The sequence below is a fragment of the Balaenoptera ricei genome, chromosome 3 (genome assembly GCF_028023285.1).
Source record: "Balaenoptera ricei isolate mBalRic1 chromosome 3, mBalRic1.hap2, whole genome shotgun sequence".
In the NCBI taxonomy this organism is placed as follows: Eukaryota; Metazoa; Chordata; class Mammalia; order Artiodactyla; family Balaenopteridae; genus Balaenoptera; species Balaenoptera ricei.
In genome coordinates, this window is record NC_082641.1 from 170,625,226 (window position 1) to 170,644,809 (window position 19,584).

The 19,584-nt window shown below is 52.3% G+C and overlaps 1 protein-coding gene across 1 annotated transcript; it reads left to right on the forward strand.

Annotated features, from left to right (window-relative positions):
* Positions 1-1,759: 1,759 nt before the first annotated feature.
* Positions 1,760-15,903, forward strand: PLVAP (plasmalemma vesicle associated protein). Its single transcript, XM_059918135.1, has 6 exons — positions 1,760-2,222; positions 7,848-7,944; positions 8,064-8,776; positions 10,682-10,739; positions 10,879-10,960; positions 15,273-15,903. Exons 1-6 carry the CDS (start codon positions 1,854-1,856, stop codon positions 15,277-15,279), a joined length of 1,326 nt encoding a protein of 441 aa, XP_059774118.1. The 5' UTR covers positions 1,760-1,853; the 3' UTR covers positions 15,280-15,903.
* The last annotated feature ends 3,681 nt before the right edge of the window (positions 15,904-19,584 follow it).

Consider the following 19,584-nt stretch of genomic DNA (forward strand, 5'->3'; position numbering starts at 1 on the left):
GCACCACTTGCAGCCCCCAACCCTCCTCCCTCCCAGTAGTGGCTGGGAAGGGTCCGGAATCAGGAATCAATGGGTAGCTGCAAAGACCAAAGGTCAGACAGGGGTTTCCTGCCCATCCCTGGGAACTTCCTCCTTCCGGACCCAATTCCCACCTCCTTGATGATCACCACCCTGGAGGACCCCTCCCCGCTCAACTACCCCCCACTCCACTACCCTGGCTAATAGGGGGATGGGTCCCCATGCCACCGCCTTCAGCCTGCTGTGCCCCCCACAGGCAGTGGCCAGCAACCGTGTTATCGTCACCCACCCATGGTCCAGCCTCCTTTCCATCCCCTTGCCCCGTTCCCCTCGGATCCTGTCCCTCCCTCCTGTCAGCCTTGACCCCATGGGGCTAGGGGCTGTGTCCCACTCTGTCTCCCCAAGTCTGAGGACCCCTCACTGCCAGGCCTGGGACTCTTGGTGGGGCCTCTGGCATCACCCAGCATAGGGGTTTTCCCTGGAGCTCCTGGATCTGGGGGGACGGGTAAGAGGGCATACCCAGAATCCTTCTTTGCTCCTTGGTCCCAAAATCCCTTCCTTGCCCACCTGGGGGTGACCCACAGTGAAGCTTGACCCCCTCTATCTGGCGCTTCCCCTTCACCATCTCACAGAGCCCCAAGAGGAGTTTTCCAGCAGGAAATGGTAGTAATAATAGCAACGGCAAATCATTTCTCCCAGCCCCCTCCCCGGCCCTGGGATCTGGTACTGTGCCCACCTCATCTCACAGAGGGGAAAACTGAGACACAGACAGGAGAAGCCCCTCACTCAAGCTCACCCTGGCCCCAGGTTCACTGCTGCCTGTGCTTACTAAGCGCCTACATGAGCCGGGCACTGGGTGGGATGACGGCTAGGGGAACCTGCGCCACCGCCACCCACCCATCAGCCCTCTGTGAGGCCTTCCTGTGCCAATTACTGAGCACCTACTGTGTGCCTGGCCCTCAGCTAAGCGCTCCGCACAATTTTGCTCCTGTAATCAGCACTGCCATGTAAGATGAGCACAGGGCTTCCCTGGTGGCGCAGTGGTTGAGAATCTGCCTGCCAATGCAGGGGACACGGGTTTGAGCTCTGGTCTGGGAGGATCCCACATGCTGCGGAGCAACTGGGCCCTGGGCCACAATTACTGAGCCTGCGCGTCTGGAGCCTGTGCTCCGCAACAAGAGAGGCCGCGACAGTGAGAGGCCCGCGCACCGCGATGAAGAGTGTCCCCCGCTTGCCGCAACTAGAGAAAGCCCTCGCACAGAAACGAAGACCCAACACAGCCATTAATTAATTAATTAATTAATTAATTAAAAAAAAAAAAAAAAAGATGAGCACACATCTGTAGCCAGCCCTCCCTGAGGGGAGGTGAGTCCAGCTCTGTGAACGACCAGACTGAGACACCCAAGCGGTCCTTTCTCCTCCCTTCGTCTCGGTACCCTCCTCCCCACGACGGGGATGTTGACATGAGGTCATAGGCAGGTGAGACCAGCTCTGGGCACAAAGCAAGGGCAGGTGAGGAAACTGAGGCTCAGCAAGGCCAAGGACGCCTGGTCACCTAGCCGGTGCCCCACCCAGTGTTAATCAGAGAGGCCCAGACGTGACTTGGTGCCCTCCCCCCTTCCCTTCACAGCCCGGGTGGGAGTGTTGTGATAACCCACAGCCCCCGTTTCCTCCTGGCCAGGAAGGAGCCAGGCAAAGGAAGTATTAAGAGGAGTAATATAAACACTTCCCCCCTCCCCCCTGCCGTGGCAAGGTCTAGAAGGGGCAGAAGCCACCACCCAGAGCAGACCAGCCAGCAGAGCAGTGCCAGTGCACCGGGCAGAAGCTGGGAGGAGATGGGCTTGGCGATGGAGCACGGGGGGTCCTATTCACGGGCAGGGGGCAGCCCGAGGGGCTGCTGGTACTATCTGCGCTATTTTTTCCTCTTTGTCTCGCTCATCCAGTTCCTCATCATCCTGGGCCTTGTCCTCTTTATGGTCTACGGCAACGCGCACGTGAGTACCGAATCCAACCTGCAGGCCACTGAGCGCCGGGCTGACGGCCTCTACGGCCAGGTGGTGGGGCTCACAGCTTCTCAGGCCAACCTGTCCAAGGAGCTCAACCTCACCTCCCGTGCCAAGGATGCCATCATGCAGATGCTGCTAAACGCCCGCCGCGACCTGGACCGAATCAACGCCAGCTTCCGCCAGTGTCAGGCCGACCGGGTAAGTCCACAGGCCGGCCACTCATCCCGGGGAACCCCGGGCTGGTCACCTCACCCCTCTGAGTTTCACTTTCCTCGTTCATGAGACAGGGACAGTCACGGACCCTACATTTTGCGTGCCGAGCCCATGTAGAGAAGCAATGCGTACTTGGTCTGTATATCTCATGCAATATTTGGGACATACTTAGACTAAAACATGATTTGTGGTCTATCTGGAATTCAAGTTGAACTGGGCATCCGGTCTGTTATCAGACCTAGGCCCATGGCTTAATGTGTATAAAGCGCCCAGAATGTACCAGCACACACTAGCTGCAAATAAGAGCTGGCTTAATAAACGCTCAGAGTGTTGGGTTCTTAGTAATTAGTATGAATGGCTCAGGTTTGCCTGAGGCTGGATGTCCGCTTAGGAAATATTATCTCTTCATTGAATCCCAGGAGGTAGGGAGAAGATTTAAAACCGTTTTGCAGAGGGGAAATGGAGGCCTAAGAGAAGAGGTGGCTTGTTGGGGGGCGGGGGGCATCAGGGAGCAGAAACAGGCAACCCTGGGTCTCGTGGAGACTGTCATCCCACCTCGTACCCCCAACTCCTGTCAAACGCACTCAACAAGATCCCCCATGTTCTCACACATACACAATTCCTCTGAGGAGGTCCCGTCCCTGGGAGACACTGAAGAGAGGGTGCCTCCTCAGGCTTTGGCTGGAACGGGGTGAGAGAAGGGGTGGGCAGGGGAAGGGAAGGGTTGGGGAGAGGGGCAGGCTCTCTTTCTCCCACAGGAGGTGTCTGGGCTGTTTGGGGCAGGGGACCGTGGAAAGAAAAGGCCTTTTCTGGGGCTTCAGACCACCCAGCCCCTGCCACTGGGCAGGAAGGATGTGCTCAGCTCCCCTCAGAACTGCCCAGGCAAGCGTGAGGTCTCCCCATCTCATTCCCCCAGGACAGGGCAGGTCCCCCTTAGATCCTCAGAATAAGGCGAGTCCCCCTCAGACCCCCAAATGAGGCAAGTCCCCCCTCAGACCACAGGGCTGGACCATGTACCCCCTCAAATCCTCCCCACCCCTGACAAGGGCAGCCCCCTCAGACTTCTCAGTTCCTGGGAATTGGCCCTTTTGGATCTTTCAGGACACACATGGCCTTCCGGTCCAGGAGCCATTAGGAATCGCAGGATCATAAAGTTTTATTCTTTTGTTTTTTGGTTTTTGTTTTTCGTTTTTGGCCGTGCTGCGCCAGGATCTTAGGTCCCCCACCAGGGATGGAACCCATGCCCCATGCAGTGGAAGCGCATGGTCTTAACCACTGGACCGCCAGGGAAATCCCTTTTTTGTTGTTGTTTTTGGTTTGGGGTGTTTTTTGTTTTTATCATAAAGTTTTAGACACTCACACGCATCTCCGAATCCCAGACGGCCCCATCATAGAATATTAGAAATCTAAGAATCTGCCTCTTTACAACTTTAAATTTTGAAAATCGTAGCTTCCCCCGCCCCAAGGTGACAAATTCCTCTGTCCTGGAACCCCTCAGGGTTTTCTCCAAGGACCCCCAGGAAGCGGGCACTGATGATGGGGAGTAGCCCCACCCCTGCCACGGCAGCCCCACATGTCTGATGGTACCAAGTACGAATTTTGATCTTTCCCTGATCCTGGTGGTGCTATGAGACAGATTTTTTTCTTAAATTCTCTGCAAATGCAGCTGCATTTCTGGCTCTGAGACCCTGGGAGAGAAAGGGGAGATTAACTCAGTGTGGTTTTTTTAGGGTATGCCCCACTCTGCCTGGGTCAAGGAAGCACCTCCACCCAGGATGCATGCGGGAGAGATTTTTTTTTTCATGGATTTTTCTTCATTCAGCATTCGTAATAATCTTTTTGATGGTCAAATTATCCTGAAATAGGCCGTAGGAACACCCGCAATCTGGCTCCTGTGTCTTTTGATGGAACTCCACTAGTCTTTGAGAGCTTCCTTGCTTTATGTCCTAACAACTATTCCAGAAAACCCTTCGGATTGTTTATACTTGTTCACTAATCAATTAGTTCTCTTCCTCTGAGTCCAGGGCAACCATGGCTACTGGAAAGTGAGGGAGAGACTCCTGAATTGCTTCATAAAGATGTACCTGAACACTCCTTAACAAGAGAAGATACTTTTTTTTTGTATTGTCAGATTGCACTAGTTCTAAGTAAATATTCTTCTCATCATCTTGACATCTGAGAACCTGTGCAGAAAAATACTTCTGTATTTTTGGGAGCCATTTCCTCCAACTGGAAGAAAACCTCTTTCTCACTTCATCTTTGGAGGCAACTCACACCCTGCGATCTTCCCTTTCTGTAGATAAGGCTTTTGAAAACAGACGTCACTGGAGCTTCCAGAGCTATTTCTGTCCTCCCCCATCCCCAGGTCATTAGGACAGGGCCAGCTTCCAAAGGAGTAAGGACAAAAAGTGACAGAAAGGCAAACCCTCTTCACCCTTCATACCTTTACTTGTTATATTTCTGCAGAGCGTTCTGTTCCAAAGTTTTAAAGACATAAAAAACGTTATGAAGTTAAAATGTAATTCACATGCCATACAATTGGCCCATTTCAACAGGGACTTACCTGGCGGTCCAGTGGTTATGACTCACACTTCCAATGCAGAGGACACTGCAGGGGGCACGGGTTCGATCCCTGGTCCGGGAACTAAGATCCTGCATGCCGTGTGGTGCGGCCAAAAAGAATAGTAATAATTAAGTGTATATAATAAAAAAAAAAAAAGTGTAGATGAAGAAAAAAAGAAAAAAGTGTACATAACAATGATTTTTAGTACATTCACAGAGTTGGGCAACCATCAGCACAATTCAGTTTAGAACATTTTCATCACCCCCAAGAGAAACCCCATCAGCAGTCACTTCCCATTCCCCCTCACCCAGCCCCTGACAAACACAAATCTGCTTTATGTTTCTATGGATTTACTTACTCTAGATATTTCATTTAAATGCAATCATGCACTATATGACCTTTTGTGTCTGGGTTCTCACCCTCAGCATAATGTTTTCAAGGTTCATCCACATTGTAGCGTGTGTCAGTGCTTCATTCCTTTCGATAGTCGAATAATATTCCACTGTATGGATGGATCACGTTTTATCCATTCATCTGTTGATGAAACACTTGGGTTGTTTCTACCGTTTAGCTACTGTGATTAGTGCTGCTGTGAATATTTGTGTGCAAGTTTTAGTGTGAACATATGCTTCCATTGTTCTTGGGTATATATACCTAGGAGTGGAATTGCTGGGTCATAGTGTAATTCTATGTTTAACTTTTTGAAAAACTGCTAGACTGCTTTCCACTGTGGCTCCACCATTTTTATATTCCCATCAGTACTGTCTGAGAATTCTGTTTCTCCATATCCTTACCAACACTTGTCCATTCTTGTTTTTTGTTTTATTTATAGCCATCCTAATGGTTGTGAGGTGATATCTCATCACAGTTTTCATTTGCATTTCCTGATGACTAAAGATGATGAACACCTTTTGATGTGCTGGTTGACCTTTTATATATCTTCTCTGGAGAAATGTATATTCAGATGCTTTGACTATTTTTCAATTGGGTTGTTTTTTATTATTAATTTCTAAGAGTTTACTTTTATATATTCTGGTTACTATTCTCATCATCAGACACACGATTTGCAAATATTTTCCCATCTATGGGTTGTTTTTTTCCCTTTCTTAATGTTGTCCTTTCAAGCACAAAAGTTTTTAATTTTTATCTGCTTTTTCTTTTGTTGCTTGTGCTTTTGGTGTCATATCTAAGAAACCATTGCCAAATCCAAAGTCATGCAGCGTTAACACCTGTTTTCTTCTAAGGAGTTTTATAGCGTAAGCCCTTACATTTAGGTCTTGGACACATCTTGAGCTAATTTTTGTATATGGTGTGAGGTAGGGGTCCAAATTCATTCCTTAGTGTGTGGCTGTCCAGGTGTGCCAGCACCATCTGTTGAAGAGAATCTTCTTTCCCATGAAATGATCTTGGCACCTGTATTAGTTTGCTAGGCCTGTCTTACAGTACCACAAATCAGGTGGCTTAAATAACAGAAACTTATTGTCGCACAAGCACAAGATCAAGATGTTGGCGGAATTGTTTCCTTCCCAGGCCTATCAGGATCTGTTCCATGTCTCTCTCCTTGGCCTGTTGATGGCTGTCTTCTCCCTGTGTCTTCACATCATCTTCCCTCTGTGCATGTCTGGGTGTCCAGATTTCCTCTTATAAGGACCCCAGTCATATTGGATTAGGGCCCACCCTAATGACCTCATCTTAACTTAACTGCCTCTTTAAAGACCCTGTCTCCAAATACATTTACGTTCTGAGGTCCTGAGAATCAGGGCTTCAACATGGGAATTTGGGGTGGGGGACACAATCCAGCCCATAACAGCATTCTTGTCAAAAAAAAAAAAAAAAAAAAAAATCTGTTTTTTGGGGAATTCCCTGGCGGTCCAGTGGTTGGGACTCAGCGCTTTCACTGCCGAGGGCACAGGTTCAATCCCTGGTTGGAGAATTAAGATCCCCCAAGCCACACAGAGCAACCAAAATCCGTTTTTAATTGGCCGTAAATGTTTTCAAGTTTAATTCAAGTTGTAGAATGTATCAGTGCTTTGTTCCTTTTTATTGCCAAATAGTATTAATCATAACTATTTTTATCTTGGTTGACTAAAATGCCTAGGGAAAGAGGTGGGGTTTTTTAAATTAATTAATTAATTTACTTTGGCTGCGTTGGGTCTTCATTGCTGCGCGCAGACTTTTCTCTAGTTGCGGCCAGCGGGGGCTACTCTTCGTTGCGGTGTGCGGACTTCTCATTGCAGTGGCTTCTCGTTGCGGAGCACGGGCTCTAGACACACGGGCTTCAGTAGTTGTGGCATGTGGGCTCAGTAGTTGTGGCTCTTGGGCTCTAGAGCACAGGCTCAGTAGTTGTGGCGCACAGGCTTAGTTGCTCCACGGCATGTGGGATCTTCCCAGACCAGGGATCGAACCCGTGTCCCCTGCATTGGCAGGCGGATTCTTAACCATTGCACCACCAGGGAAGTCCAGGTGGGGTTTCTTGTAACTTTTTTTTTAATTGAATGAATGAAAGATCCTTTAAATTCTATAGTGCTTTACAGTTTTCAAAAGTTTCACACACATGATTTCATACAATCCCATAATACCCTTTTTTAAATTTCCTACCCCTATATTCCCCCTCCCCTCTTCCCTCTCCCCACTGGTAACCACTAGTTTGTTCTTTATCTGTGAGCCTGCTTCTGTTTTGTTATATTCACTAGTTTGTTGTATTTTTTAGATTCCACATATCAGTGATATCGTACAGTATTTGTCTTTCTCTGTCTAACTTATTTCACTTAGCCTAATGCCCTCCAAGTCCATCCATGTTGCTGCAAATGGCAAAATTTCATTCTTTTTTATGGCTGAGTAGTATTCCATTGTCTATAATCATAACAACTTCTGAAGATCAGACCAGCTTCCCCTGTAGAGAAGCCGTGTCCTTGTGAACTATGCCAACACAGACCACCTGGGTGCTGGATCTGGGGCCCCAGCCCTGAGAATCTGGGCAGCACCGGGGGCAGGGGGGTCCCACAGGAGCCGGACACTGAGCTCTGTCCTGTGTCTCATCCGGACAGGTGATCTACATGAACAACCAGCGATACATGGCTGCCATCATCTTGAGCGAGAAACAATGCCAAGAACACCTCAAGGAAACTAACAAGAGCTGCGATGGTGAGTGGGTTAGGGTTAGGGTTACAGTTATGGACAGTGGAGAGAAGGGTAGCTGACTCCCCACCCAGTCTCTTGGCAACCCCCAACCTTTGCTGACTCTTACGGTCCTATACCCTTAGCTTTGGTCCTCACACTGAACCAGAAAGCCAAGACACTGGAGGTGGAGCTGGCAAAGGAGAAAGTGGTATGTACCAAAGACAAGGACGGTCTGGGGTTGGGCAAGCGAGTGATGGAGGAACAGCTGGCCGAGTGCAGCAAAGCCCGGGAGCAGCAGCGGCAGGAGCGACAGCTGGCCGAGGACCGGCTGCAGAAGGTGCAGGACCTCTGCCTCCCGCTGGACAAGGACAAGTTCGAGATGGAGCTGCGCAACCTCTGGAGGGACTCCATCATCCCGCGCTCCCTTGACAGCCTGGGCTACAATATGTTCCATCCCATCGGCTCAGAACTGACCTCCATCCGGAGAATCTGTGACCACATGCCCACCCTCATGAGCTCCAAGGTGGAGGAGCTGGCCCGGAGCTTGCGGGCTGGCATCGAGCGCGTGACCCGTGAGAACTCGGACCTCCAGCGCCAGAAGCTGGAGGCCGAACAGGGTCTGCGCGCCAGTCAGGAGGCCAAGGAGAAGGTGGAGAAGGAGGCCCAGGCCCGGGAGGTCAAGCTCCAGGCTGAATGTGCCCGGCAGACCCAACTGGCCCTGGAGGAGAAAGCGGTGCTGCGGAAGGAGCGTGACAACCTGGCCAAGGAGCTAGAGGAGAAGAAGCGGGAGGCTGAACAGCTCAAGATGCAGCTGGCTGTCAGCAACTCGGCCCTGGACACCTGCATCAAGGCAAAGGTGTGCCAGAGGCCCCTGGCTTCAGGTTGCGTTGGGGGTGGGTCTGGAGGCCAAGTTGATGGTGATGTTGAAGTTGGGTTTGAACTTTTCTTTTCTTTTCTTTTCTTTTTTCTTTTTTATCTTGGTGTTGAGGTTGGCTTCCCGGTCTAGGTTGGGTTACTTAGACTCACTTGAGAATTTCACTGGTTTCACTGATGTTAGAATTGAGGCAGAGCTTGGCATGGGGATCAGCATTGAGAAAAGGTGTCGGGTTAAGACCGGAGTTGGAGGTCGGGTGGCTGTCAGGTCCAGGGTTGAGTGAGGGGCAAATCTAGGATTGTGGTTGCTTTGGGATTGGGGTGAGCTGAGACACTGAGGGTTGATTTAGGCTTGAGGCTGAGATCAGACATGGGTGACTGTGAGTCTAGAATTGGCTTTAGGATTATGGTTATGTATTAACATAAGGATTTTGTTGGCATTAGGATTGGGGTGGAGTTTGGGTTGGGAATGACATTAAGGAAGGGTTAAGGATTGGGGTTGAGTTTAGGAAGGCAGGTGGGCCTCAAAATTGGCTTAAGGTTAGGATTCGGGACTCATCCAGTGTTGGTGTCAGGGTTGGGATGGGTTTGAGTTGAGTTGAAGGATCAGGGGGCACCAGGTTGAGGATTGGAAGTGATACTGGGGTCAGGGTGAGGGTTAAGGCAGGTCTAGAGAAAGGCTTGATGTGGTCTCTAAATTTGTGGTTAGAGTTGGGTCAAGGTGAGTTCTTGGTGACTCCTGTGTCTAGAGTTGATTTGGGTTAAGGTTAGGGTTCCATGTAAGATTTCATTAGTCTTAGAATTAGGTTGAGTTTGGAGTTTGGATTGTGAGGCAAGGTTAAAAGGTGGGTCAGGGGTCACATGCAGGGTGGCTCTTGGATCAAGGATTTGGTGAAGAGTGAATCTAGGGTTTCAGTGGGTTTGGGATTGCATTGAGTTGAGGCTGGAGTTGAGGTTCAGGCAGGTGTAGGTGGCTGGTGGGCCTGGAGGTGATTAGAAGTTTGGGGCCAAGGGCGGATTCAGAACTTCATGGGCATTAAGATTGGAATTGGCATTGACCATGGGCTACGAGTTGAGATTGGGTTGCATTTAGGGTGGCTGGTGTTAGGATATATTTGAAGTGAAGGATTAGGTGAGCCTGGGGTTCGAGTGCAGGTCAAGACTGGGTCTAGCGTAGAAGCCGGGTGGATGTTGATCTTGGGCTGAGGCTGGGCTGGGGTTCTAACTCAGGTAGAGGCTGAGGTCTAAGGTTGAGCTGGGGTTGAGTGTGGTACTGGGAAGGTATTTATGGGTGGTCGTAGTGGAGTGCAGGGCTGGGGCTGAGGGAATGGGAGTGGGGGGTAGATTTTTCATAGCGGCTGGGTCTAGGGGATGGGTTATGGTCAGCGTTAGATGTAAAGTTATGATCAGATCAGGTTTGTCATTGAGACTGGGTTAAGGTCAGGCTTTGATTCTAAGGGAGGTTCAGTTTTCAGGTTGGGATCCAATTTTAGGTGACTGAGTTCAGAACTGGTTTGGGATTTCAGGTTTGGAAAGATTCTCTCAGGGTTGGGCTGGGTTGGGTGGATGGACTCAACTGGGGTCTTGGATTGGAGTCAGGCTGGCGCCAAGGCTGTAATGGAGACCGTGGCAGGACCCCTGCAGAGTGGGGTCTCCGGGGGCTGCCAAGGGAAGCCGGTCCCTGCAGTCTCCAGTCATTTGAAAGCAGGTGTCTACAGGTGATTATATAGCCATCATCACATGTGTCCTTCTGCATGGGTATCTGTCTGTTTTTTCTGCCCTGGAAGGAACTCAGGTCTCCAAGGGTGTGGAGTGGCAGGAAACTCCCTGGGACTCGTGTGTGGGAGCCCTGGCCTCCACCAACCTCCTTTCACCCTTCTTCCCACAGTCGCAGCCAATACCACTGCCAAGACCTGCAGGCCCTGCCCCCAATCCCCCGCCCATTGGTGAGTGACAGAGGGCAGAGCCAGGAAAGGGGGACGGATTCCACCTTGTATCCTGGGTTGCCAGCCCATTCCCTGACCCTGGAGGGTGTGGGGGTTACTAAGGCATTAGGTCGGGGCTGACCCCTCCCTCTCTCGGCAGACCCAGCTGGGCTGGAGGAATTCAAGAGGAGGATCCTGGAGTCCCAGCGGCCCCCTGCCAGCAGTGTCTTAGCATCAGCCAGGTGAGGCTCTGGACAGGCTGAGACAGTTCAGTCTCAGGCTTTGGATGAGGCTGGGTATAGGACTAGGGGTGGAGGGAGGCTCGTATCACACTTGTTGCTTCCTTAATCGAGCACTTGCTGTATACCAGGCCCTATGCTGGACCCAGGGGACACAGCAGTGACCAAGACACACACAGTTCCATTCATGAAACTCCCTGAGTAGTGGGCCAAAGAGACAATGAAGGAGGCAGGGTAAGAAGAGTGACCAAGAACCTACCACGATTGGATGCTTACTGTGATCTTGGCACAGTCCTAAGCACTCTGCCCAATTAACTCATTTAATCCTCAGAATCCTAATCCGTGGGTGAGCTACTGTTATCCCCACTTTCTGGATGAAGCAAATGAGGCACAGAGAGGGTGTGCATCGTGCCCCAGGTAACACAGCCAGAGCTGGAACATGAACCTAGGCCATCAGACTCCAGACAGGAAAGGGAGGGCCTGGGTGAGGAAGAGACCTTTGAGCTGGAGGCTAGACAAGAGCTGGCCTGGGGGAAGGCAAGGGGAACAGTGCTCCAGGCGGCAAGAACAGCCAGGGCAAAGGCCCTGTGGCTAGACTAGGGTGGCAGAAGTGAACGGAGCCGAGGAAGGGGAAGAGGGAGAGCAGTGTCCGGGAGTGACCCTGGGCCTCTCACTCCACCCTTCTGAGCCGCACTTTCTACTTCTACAAAAATGGGGTTCTCTGAAATCAAAAGCATGCAAATGCTTTGCCAGCTGTCAAGTGCTGTCCACACATGGCTGGAGCAAGGAACCCAGGGCCTCAGTGGGGAGCATCAAGGGTGCCTGGCACATGATCAGGCGGTGGCTCCATGCCTTTGACCCCCTCACTGCCTCCCAGGGCCTGGTCATCTGTTGAATGACACCCTGTGCGTCACGGGGAAGGTGACTCAGACCACAGCTCCAAGAACACCCTGTGCTCCCTCCAGGGTCGCTCCTACACTCCCCCCACCCCCCCACCCCCTACCCTGTTCAGGACCACACTGCTGACCTAGGATTGGCATCCCATTCGCAGTTTAGGACCTGAGGTTCGAGGAGGTGTGTGGGATTTTTCTCAGACTCCTCTGATCCCAAAGCCTGTGCCATCAACAGTTTTGCCACCAGGCTATTGTCAAGCTAGGTCTATTTCAGCCCCAGGGTGCTAAACAAAGCCCTTTCCAAACGTCTGTCATTAATTCCCCACGGTCCTCCACACCCAGCTCCACCTTCACTATGCCTCTTCTTACATACTCCTCCTGACGGGGAGCTCACCCTCTTGCAGAACTGGGTCCCCTCGCTCTGGATGGCTCTGCCTGGGAGAAATCCCTCAGCCTTGGGCGGCCTGCAGAGAGGGAAGCAAGAGGGCAGGGAGAAGACCCTGCTCTGAACAAACAGTTTTCCTCTCTCCATCTTGGCCTGAAGCCATCGTGGCAAGGAAGGAGGTTCTATTATTATCCCCATTTCTCAGAGGAGGGAACTGAGGCCCCAGGGAAGTGATCAGCCCGGGGTCATGCGTCAGCAAGTCAGGGCTGGAGCCAGGCTCCCAGTCCAAGCCTGTCCCGGTCCCAGCTGAGGATGGGGAAGCTCTTGACATTGTTTACCCCAAATGACGTACCCCACCCCCACCCCCCGCCGTGGAGGAAACAATGTGTACTTAAGCCTGGGCCCCTCCTGCTTCTCTCTGCAGTATCACAGGAAGGGCTTCTGGCCCATGGGCTCCCGCCTTGATTTGCCTTCCTCTGAGAGAGGGGCCGGGGATGAGCAGGCTGGGGTCTTCGGCTCTGGTTTTGAGCCCCAGCTCGGCCAGGCACTCAGTGGACAGCCAGTGAGTGACTGAATCGTAACATCCAAATTTTACATGCACCCAACAGGGGGCCAGATCCGAGGCCCCGCATCAAATCACCCACCCCGTGATGGGGACTGTTGATTCCTTTTCCACTCTTATTCCTTCTGGGCCTCGAGAAAGTCTGCGCTGCTGCTAACTCACCCTAATGCCTCCCAGACCCTTGCAGTTCTCCCGTATTCACAGAGGGAGGGCAGACCCAGGCTCCGGGGTCAGCTGCACTTGAGAACATGGTCTTGCTTTTTCACTGAACATTTTTTTTAAAAAATATTTATTTATTTATTTATTTATTTATTTATTTATTTATTTATTTATGGCTGTGTTGGGTCTTCGTTTCTGTGCGAGGGCTTCCTCTAGTTGCGGCAAGCAGGGGCCACTCTTCATCGTGGTGCGCGGGCCTCTCACTATCGCGGCCTCTCTTGTTGCGGAGCACAGGCTCCAGACGCGCAGGCTCAGTAGTTGTGGCTCACGGGCCTAGTTGCTCCGCGGCATGTGGGATCCTCCCAGACCAGGGCTCAAACCCGTGCCCCCTGCATTGGCAGGCAGACTCTCAACCACTGCACCACCAGGGAAGCCCCTCACTGAACATTTTTAAGTGGTTTTCTATTAATGGCAAATGCACCAGCTTTCCTTTACTTGGTAAGACTGAGTATCCTTTGGAGATCACTTTATTTAAATTTAAAAAACACAACACAATGGACGTGAAGACAAATATTAAGTGAATATTGGTTTAGCGGCTACGTGGCTGGAGATGGCACAAGTCACAGTGTGGAAGGTTGAAGATGGGAGCTCAGCCCTGGCTCTGAGCCGAGCACACAGCGAGTGTCAATTCAAGTTCACTGCCATCACTATGACCATTTGTTTTTTCATTCAACCCTTATTTCTTGAGCAGCTGCTGGGTGCTGAGGACACAGGGAGGAATAAGGCACAGAAATCCAAATCCCCACCCTCGTGCCACCCTCGTGGGGCTGACAGTCTAGTGGGGGAGATGGATGACAAACCAGATGAGTGAGCCATGATAGGGACCCTTGGTGATGAGTGAGACAGAAAAGGGATGAGGGAGCTTGAGGAGGTTGGAATTTTCCACAGGGGTGGGGTGGGGCGGGGCCAGGGCAGGCTTCACTGAGGAGGTGACATTTGAGCAGAGAACTAAAGAAGATGAGGGAGGAGCCATGAGGGGATTCTCAGAAGGGTGCAAAGGCCCTGAGGCAGGACCATCCTTGCCCGGTGAGTTTGAGTGAGGCAGCTGGTGTGGCTGGAGCTGAGTGATGGAGGGGAGAGTGGGAGGAGGTGAGGTCAGGACAAATCAGGCAGGGCCTTGGGGCTGCAGTGAGGACTTTGGGAGCCCTGGGAAGGCTGTGAACAGCAGAGGATGTGACCCGACTCAGGCGTTCACAGGCTCATTCTGGTCGCTGTGTGGAGGGTGAAGGTGGGAACCTGGGACAGGGGTGAAGGCGACTGTGCTGGACCAGAGGAGCGATGGGGCTTCGGAGCCCCAGTCTCTGAAAATGGCCAGGGATGACCCTCCCTTTCAGGCTGGTGAGCAGGAGTGGTTAAAGGATGTCTGTCAGGGCTGCCTTGGAGCCTGTGGATCCTGGTAGAGGACAGAGCCTGGAGCTGGGAAGGGGGGGGACCAGAGCCAGCCAAGGAACGTGAGGCCGCGGGGGCCCCAGGGAAGAGCCAGGGAAGGAAGGGAGGGGGCCAGCGGAAGCAGGACTTGGCTGAGGCCCCCACCTCCCCCATCAGGAAACAGCCTCTGAGCCAACCTCTGACCCCTCGTGAGAACCTTTGGCAGGCCGAGGAGGGGGAGGGGCACTCCAGAGAGCGGGATGGCTCCTGCAAAGGCAAAGGGGAGGGGCGGAAGTGAAGCGATGGCTCTGAGAATTTGTGGGGTACTTTGTCAGGTTTTGATTCCCCAGTGGGGGCATAGTGGGTGGAGCCTTGAATGCCAGGTACAGAAGGCCTGGCTTTGTCCCGAGGGCGCTGAGGGCGCTGGGGAACCATGGGAGCGTGTGAGTAGGGGCAGGCTCACTAGAAAAACCCTCCTGGGAATGAGTGAGGGGCCAGGTCTAGGTCAGTTCTGTGTAGACCAAAGAGGGAAACTGAGGCCCTGCCTGGGGGACGGGGGGCCAGGGGCTTTGGGCAAACACCCAGGATCCCCAGGGCCTTAGGGAGCAAAGGGGAGAGAGTCAGACGGACTGCAACAGAGGCCTGGAGCGCAGGAGGTGGCCCCTCTGAACCTCAGTCTGTATAATGGATAGGCACACATCTCAGTCCCACCGCTGTCCCACAGAGGTTCAACAAGACGAAATCTAAGGGGAGGCTGAAACCGGAAGGAGCCCTAGGGTTCTTGGGAGCAAGAAGGGGCCCAGCGTTAAGAGGCAGGCCCAGGCGAGGTCTGTCCTGCCGTCTGTCTGTCTGACTGACTATTGTATTCCCATCTCCTTCCTGCCCCAGTGGCTGAGGAGGCTCTAGGCCCCGAAGACCGAGGGGTGGCCCCGACTCACCGGTCTGGAGACTAGGTGCAGCGAGACGCCCACGGCGAGGGACACAGCCAGGGTGGAGTCAGATGACGCACGCGCACCAAAGTGGGCGCCCTTGGCCTGCGTCCTCTGCCACACCCCACCCACACCCCCTAACACTCTCTCCGCACCACACAATCCCTCACCCCCTAGATGCCGGGACGACGTCACAGATGCAGTGACATCAATCACACAGACATGGTGGTGACGTCACACAGAGACAAGGCAATGACATCACAGAGATACACGGCGACATCACACACGCACTTGCTGCCCAGCCCTTGCCCAAAATCACATCCCTTCGTGCACGCGGGTCAAGGCACCCACAGCATCCCACTCATCTGAGGCATCTTAGCGCTCCAGGTCTGGGGGAGTGAGAACAGGAAGACATTCACCTGCGTCCTCCCCTGAGAGTTTCCAGGCCCCCAAGAGAGGGAGCATCTGGTCCAGGGGACCCCTCAAAGCCCGCGAGGGTGCTGCCCCTTCACTCTCTCTCCCCTCCATATTCAGCCCTGCCTGTGGCCCATATAAGTGTTAGTGGCACTAAATAAATATTATCAAATCCCTTCAAAGACTCCAGAGTCATGATTTCTGCTTTGAAAAGGCACCACCAGGCTCGGAGTGAGAAAAAAACTAGAAATAAGATGAAAGCTGAAGAATCCCGTCCCCAGCGTCCCCAGGTCAGAAGACCCTTCAGCCTGGAACAAACGTGAGTAGACACCAGCTTCCCCCAAGCTGTAGGCATCTCCATATGTGAAGAGAAATGGCAAAATCATAGTCAATAAGGGTTTCATGAAATGCCTACAAAACCCCACATTGTGACAGCATTGTTGTCAATTTAGTGTTTTTTTAAAAGAGCAGATTTTTTTCCTATTTTTTAAAAAAATAGTAGATATTTAAAAAGCAGTTCCTTAAATAAATACAAATAAAAAGCGGTTTCTGAAAAAGCAGATTATCTATTTGTAGCTTTTGTTTTTGCTAGGTTTGCAGAGATTCCCCCAGGTACAGACAACAATTACTGAGGTACCACAGCCTGTTTTGCAGGAACTCCTCCTCGCCAAAATGATTCCAGAACAATATCACAAAAGTCCCAGGCATTTGTTTTGTCTGAGGTTTTTTGGTGGGAAGATGGGATGTTAGAAAGGGCACCAGTGTCCAGTTAGGGAGCACTTCAACTCACCGATCACTAAATTAGCAGGAAGCCGGGGAAATTTTGCACACTAGGTGAACACAGGGAAATCACAACGTACCCAACAGACTGGGGAAAAAAATGTTAAAAAGCTATAATACCGACTGTTGGTGAAGATGTAGAGAAAAGGGCATTTTCCTCCAGGACTGGTAGAAATGCACATCTCATCCTGGCCCTTCTGGAAATTAGTTTGATGATATTTAATAAAAATGAAGACAGGGAATTCCCTGGTAGTCCAGTGGGTAGGGCTCTGCCCTTTCACTGACCAGGGCCCGGGTTCAATCCCTGGTCGGGCAACTAAGATCCCGCAAGCTGTGTGGCGTGGCCAAAAAAAGAAAAGCGAAGACCTACAAATCCTTTGGCTCAGTAACCCCATTCCTGGGACTTTATCCCTGAGGAGTGAAAACTCCAGGAAACTAAGCAAATGGCCATTGGTGGTAAATGGCCTAAAAACTGTGGTCTAGAATCTCAGCTTGTCTGTCTCTCCACTTTGATTCCCTCCCAGCCCATCCCCTGGGACCTTGGACACGGAGGGGATGAATCACGAGGAGTCGAGGCTGGCAACGCCACGCTTAGGGCAGGCTAGTCAGGAGGGACAAAGGAGCGATATTTCCTGGATACAGAAACCCGGGCGAGAGACGGGCCGCTGCAGGAAACACTCGGCTGGGGCCCCGCCAAGCAAGGGCAGGAGGGTCAGCCAGGCCTGGCCGCCCAGACGGGCCAGTCTGGAGGCCCCAAGGAAGCAGGGACGTCCCTGACCCTGAGCCTACTGCCTGAGCAGCCTGGAGTCCTGGGGAAGATGCTGACAGCAGCCAGTCCCAGCAGCCATGGGACACCTGAGTTTGGCTTCCAGACTCTGACGTTCCTGCGTTCGAATCTTGGCTCAGTCAATCTCAGCCTCCCTTTACTCACCTAGAAATAAGTGTAATAATAGTCACCCTAGGGACTTCCCTGGCGGTCCAGTGGTTAAGATTACGTGCTTCCACTGCAGCAGGCAAGGGTTTGATCTCTCGTCGGGGAACTAAGATCCCGCAAGCAGTGCGGTTGGGGCCAAAATAATCATCATCATCCTCCTTAACTCTCTGGACCCATGGGCGCAGGTCTCTGATTCTTGGTTGTTCTCTCCCATTCAGAGCACCCCAATATCATCCTTCTAATCAGCCCCCACACCCGATCTATTCATCATGGAATCTGACCATGTGCCTCTCCCGCTCACATACCCTCCATGGCTCCTCATTACCCTGGGAACAAAGCCCAGTTCCTCAGCTCTCTTGTGCCCTCCCTCCTCACACACAATGCCGCCTTTGCCTCCAGCTGTCCTGGACCTTTGACTCTTTGACTACTCAGTGACTTTTGTGCTGTGCCCTCAGACTAGAATGCCTTTTTCTTGCCTGCAAATTCTTCTTCCCCCAAGGCCCAGCCCTAGAGATCTCTCCTCCAGGCAGCCCCCCTAGATGCCCCAGGTAGAGTTCTTGCTCCCTCTGGGTACCTCTTGGGCCCCATCCTTCCCTCTTCCCAGCCATGACCCTGTAGCTCTGACTTCTCCAGGCTGGTGTCCTCCCCATCCCCACCCCCCTGGGAGCCAGGTAGGGGTTGAGTACCAGTCAGGGAGTAATTGGCAGACCCTGTGGTCCAGCCGCTGGGTGAGGTTCTGACTCTTCGGGGATTTCCTGTGACCTCTATAAATAACCCCCATGGCTGCTTCCCACAGACTGCCTCTCCCTTCTTGGAAAAAAGGGACCGTAGCCAAGGACCTCAGTCCAGCTGTGTGCCAGGGCCCAGGCATCCTTCCCCAAAAGCATCTCCCCCACCCAGACCCCACTCACCCGTCCTGGGAGCCCTCCAGGCCCTGCCCACACAGAGGACATCTGGGCACCCACCTCTTCTAGACCCACATTGTTGCTTCTTCTTGTCTTTCTACAAAATGGACATAATAGTAATATCCATGCACTAAACTCATGGAGTGACCCTTTCCCTCCAGAAGCCTTTCATGTTGGGGGGTTGGGGGGGGGCAGCAGCTGTCGAACAAGCAAACAAATCAACAGACTGTGACATATTGCAATGAAGTCATGAAGAAACGGGGTCGGAGGTCCCTTTAGTTGGGTGGTGGGCCCTGGACACCTCCCAGCCTCTCTGCTCATGTGTCCCCTGAAACCAGAGTTTGTATCTTCAACTACTGGAGGTGATTTTTTTTTTTTTTAATTTATTTATTTATTTATTTATTTATTTATTTATGGCTGTGTTGGGTCTTCGTGTCTGTGCGAGGGCTTTCTCCAGTTGCGGCGAGCGGGGGCCACTCCTCATCGCGGTGCGCGGGCCTCTCACTATCGCGGCCTCTCTTGTTGCGGAGCACAGGCTCCAGACGCGCAGGCTCAGTAATTGTGGCTCACGGGCCCAGCTGCTCCGCGGCATGTGGGATCTTCCAGACCAGGGCCCGAACCCGTGTCCCCTGCACTGGCAGGCAGATTCTCAACCACTGCGCCACCAGGGAAGCCCCCTGGAGGTGATTTTTTTCTGAGTCTGGAAAAGATCCTGACCCTATTTGAGACTCCATGTCCAGCTCTGGCAAAAGGGGAGTTAACCATTCATATGCCACCAGGTGGGTGTCGAAGCCTGGATCTCTGGGAACTTAGGGGCCCGGAGCTTCACTGGAGGACTGCCAGGCACCTTCTTTGTTAGAGCAAAGCGCCCTCTGCTGGTTCATCACCGCCACGTCAGGTCACCCATAAGTCTTGGAATCAAAGGCCTCGCTATCAGGATCTTCCTCTCCTCCTGGACCTCTTCTCCCTCCTCTCTAGCCCTCATCACCCTACTTCCAGCCACACTAGCCACCTTGCTGTCCCTCGACACACCGTGATGCTCCCACCTCAGGGCCTTTGCACGTGCCGTGCCCTCCGCCTGGGATGCTCTCGCTAGCCTCTCCCATCTGGTTTCCTTCTTCTCACCTTTCAGATGTCGGTGCAGATGCCACCTCTGCGGGGCAGCCTGCCCTTATGTCCACCCCTGACCAGGTCAGGTCTCCTCATTGTAAGTTTGCCCAGCAGCCATCAGACCTCAC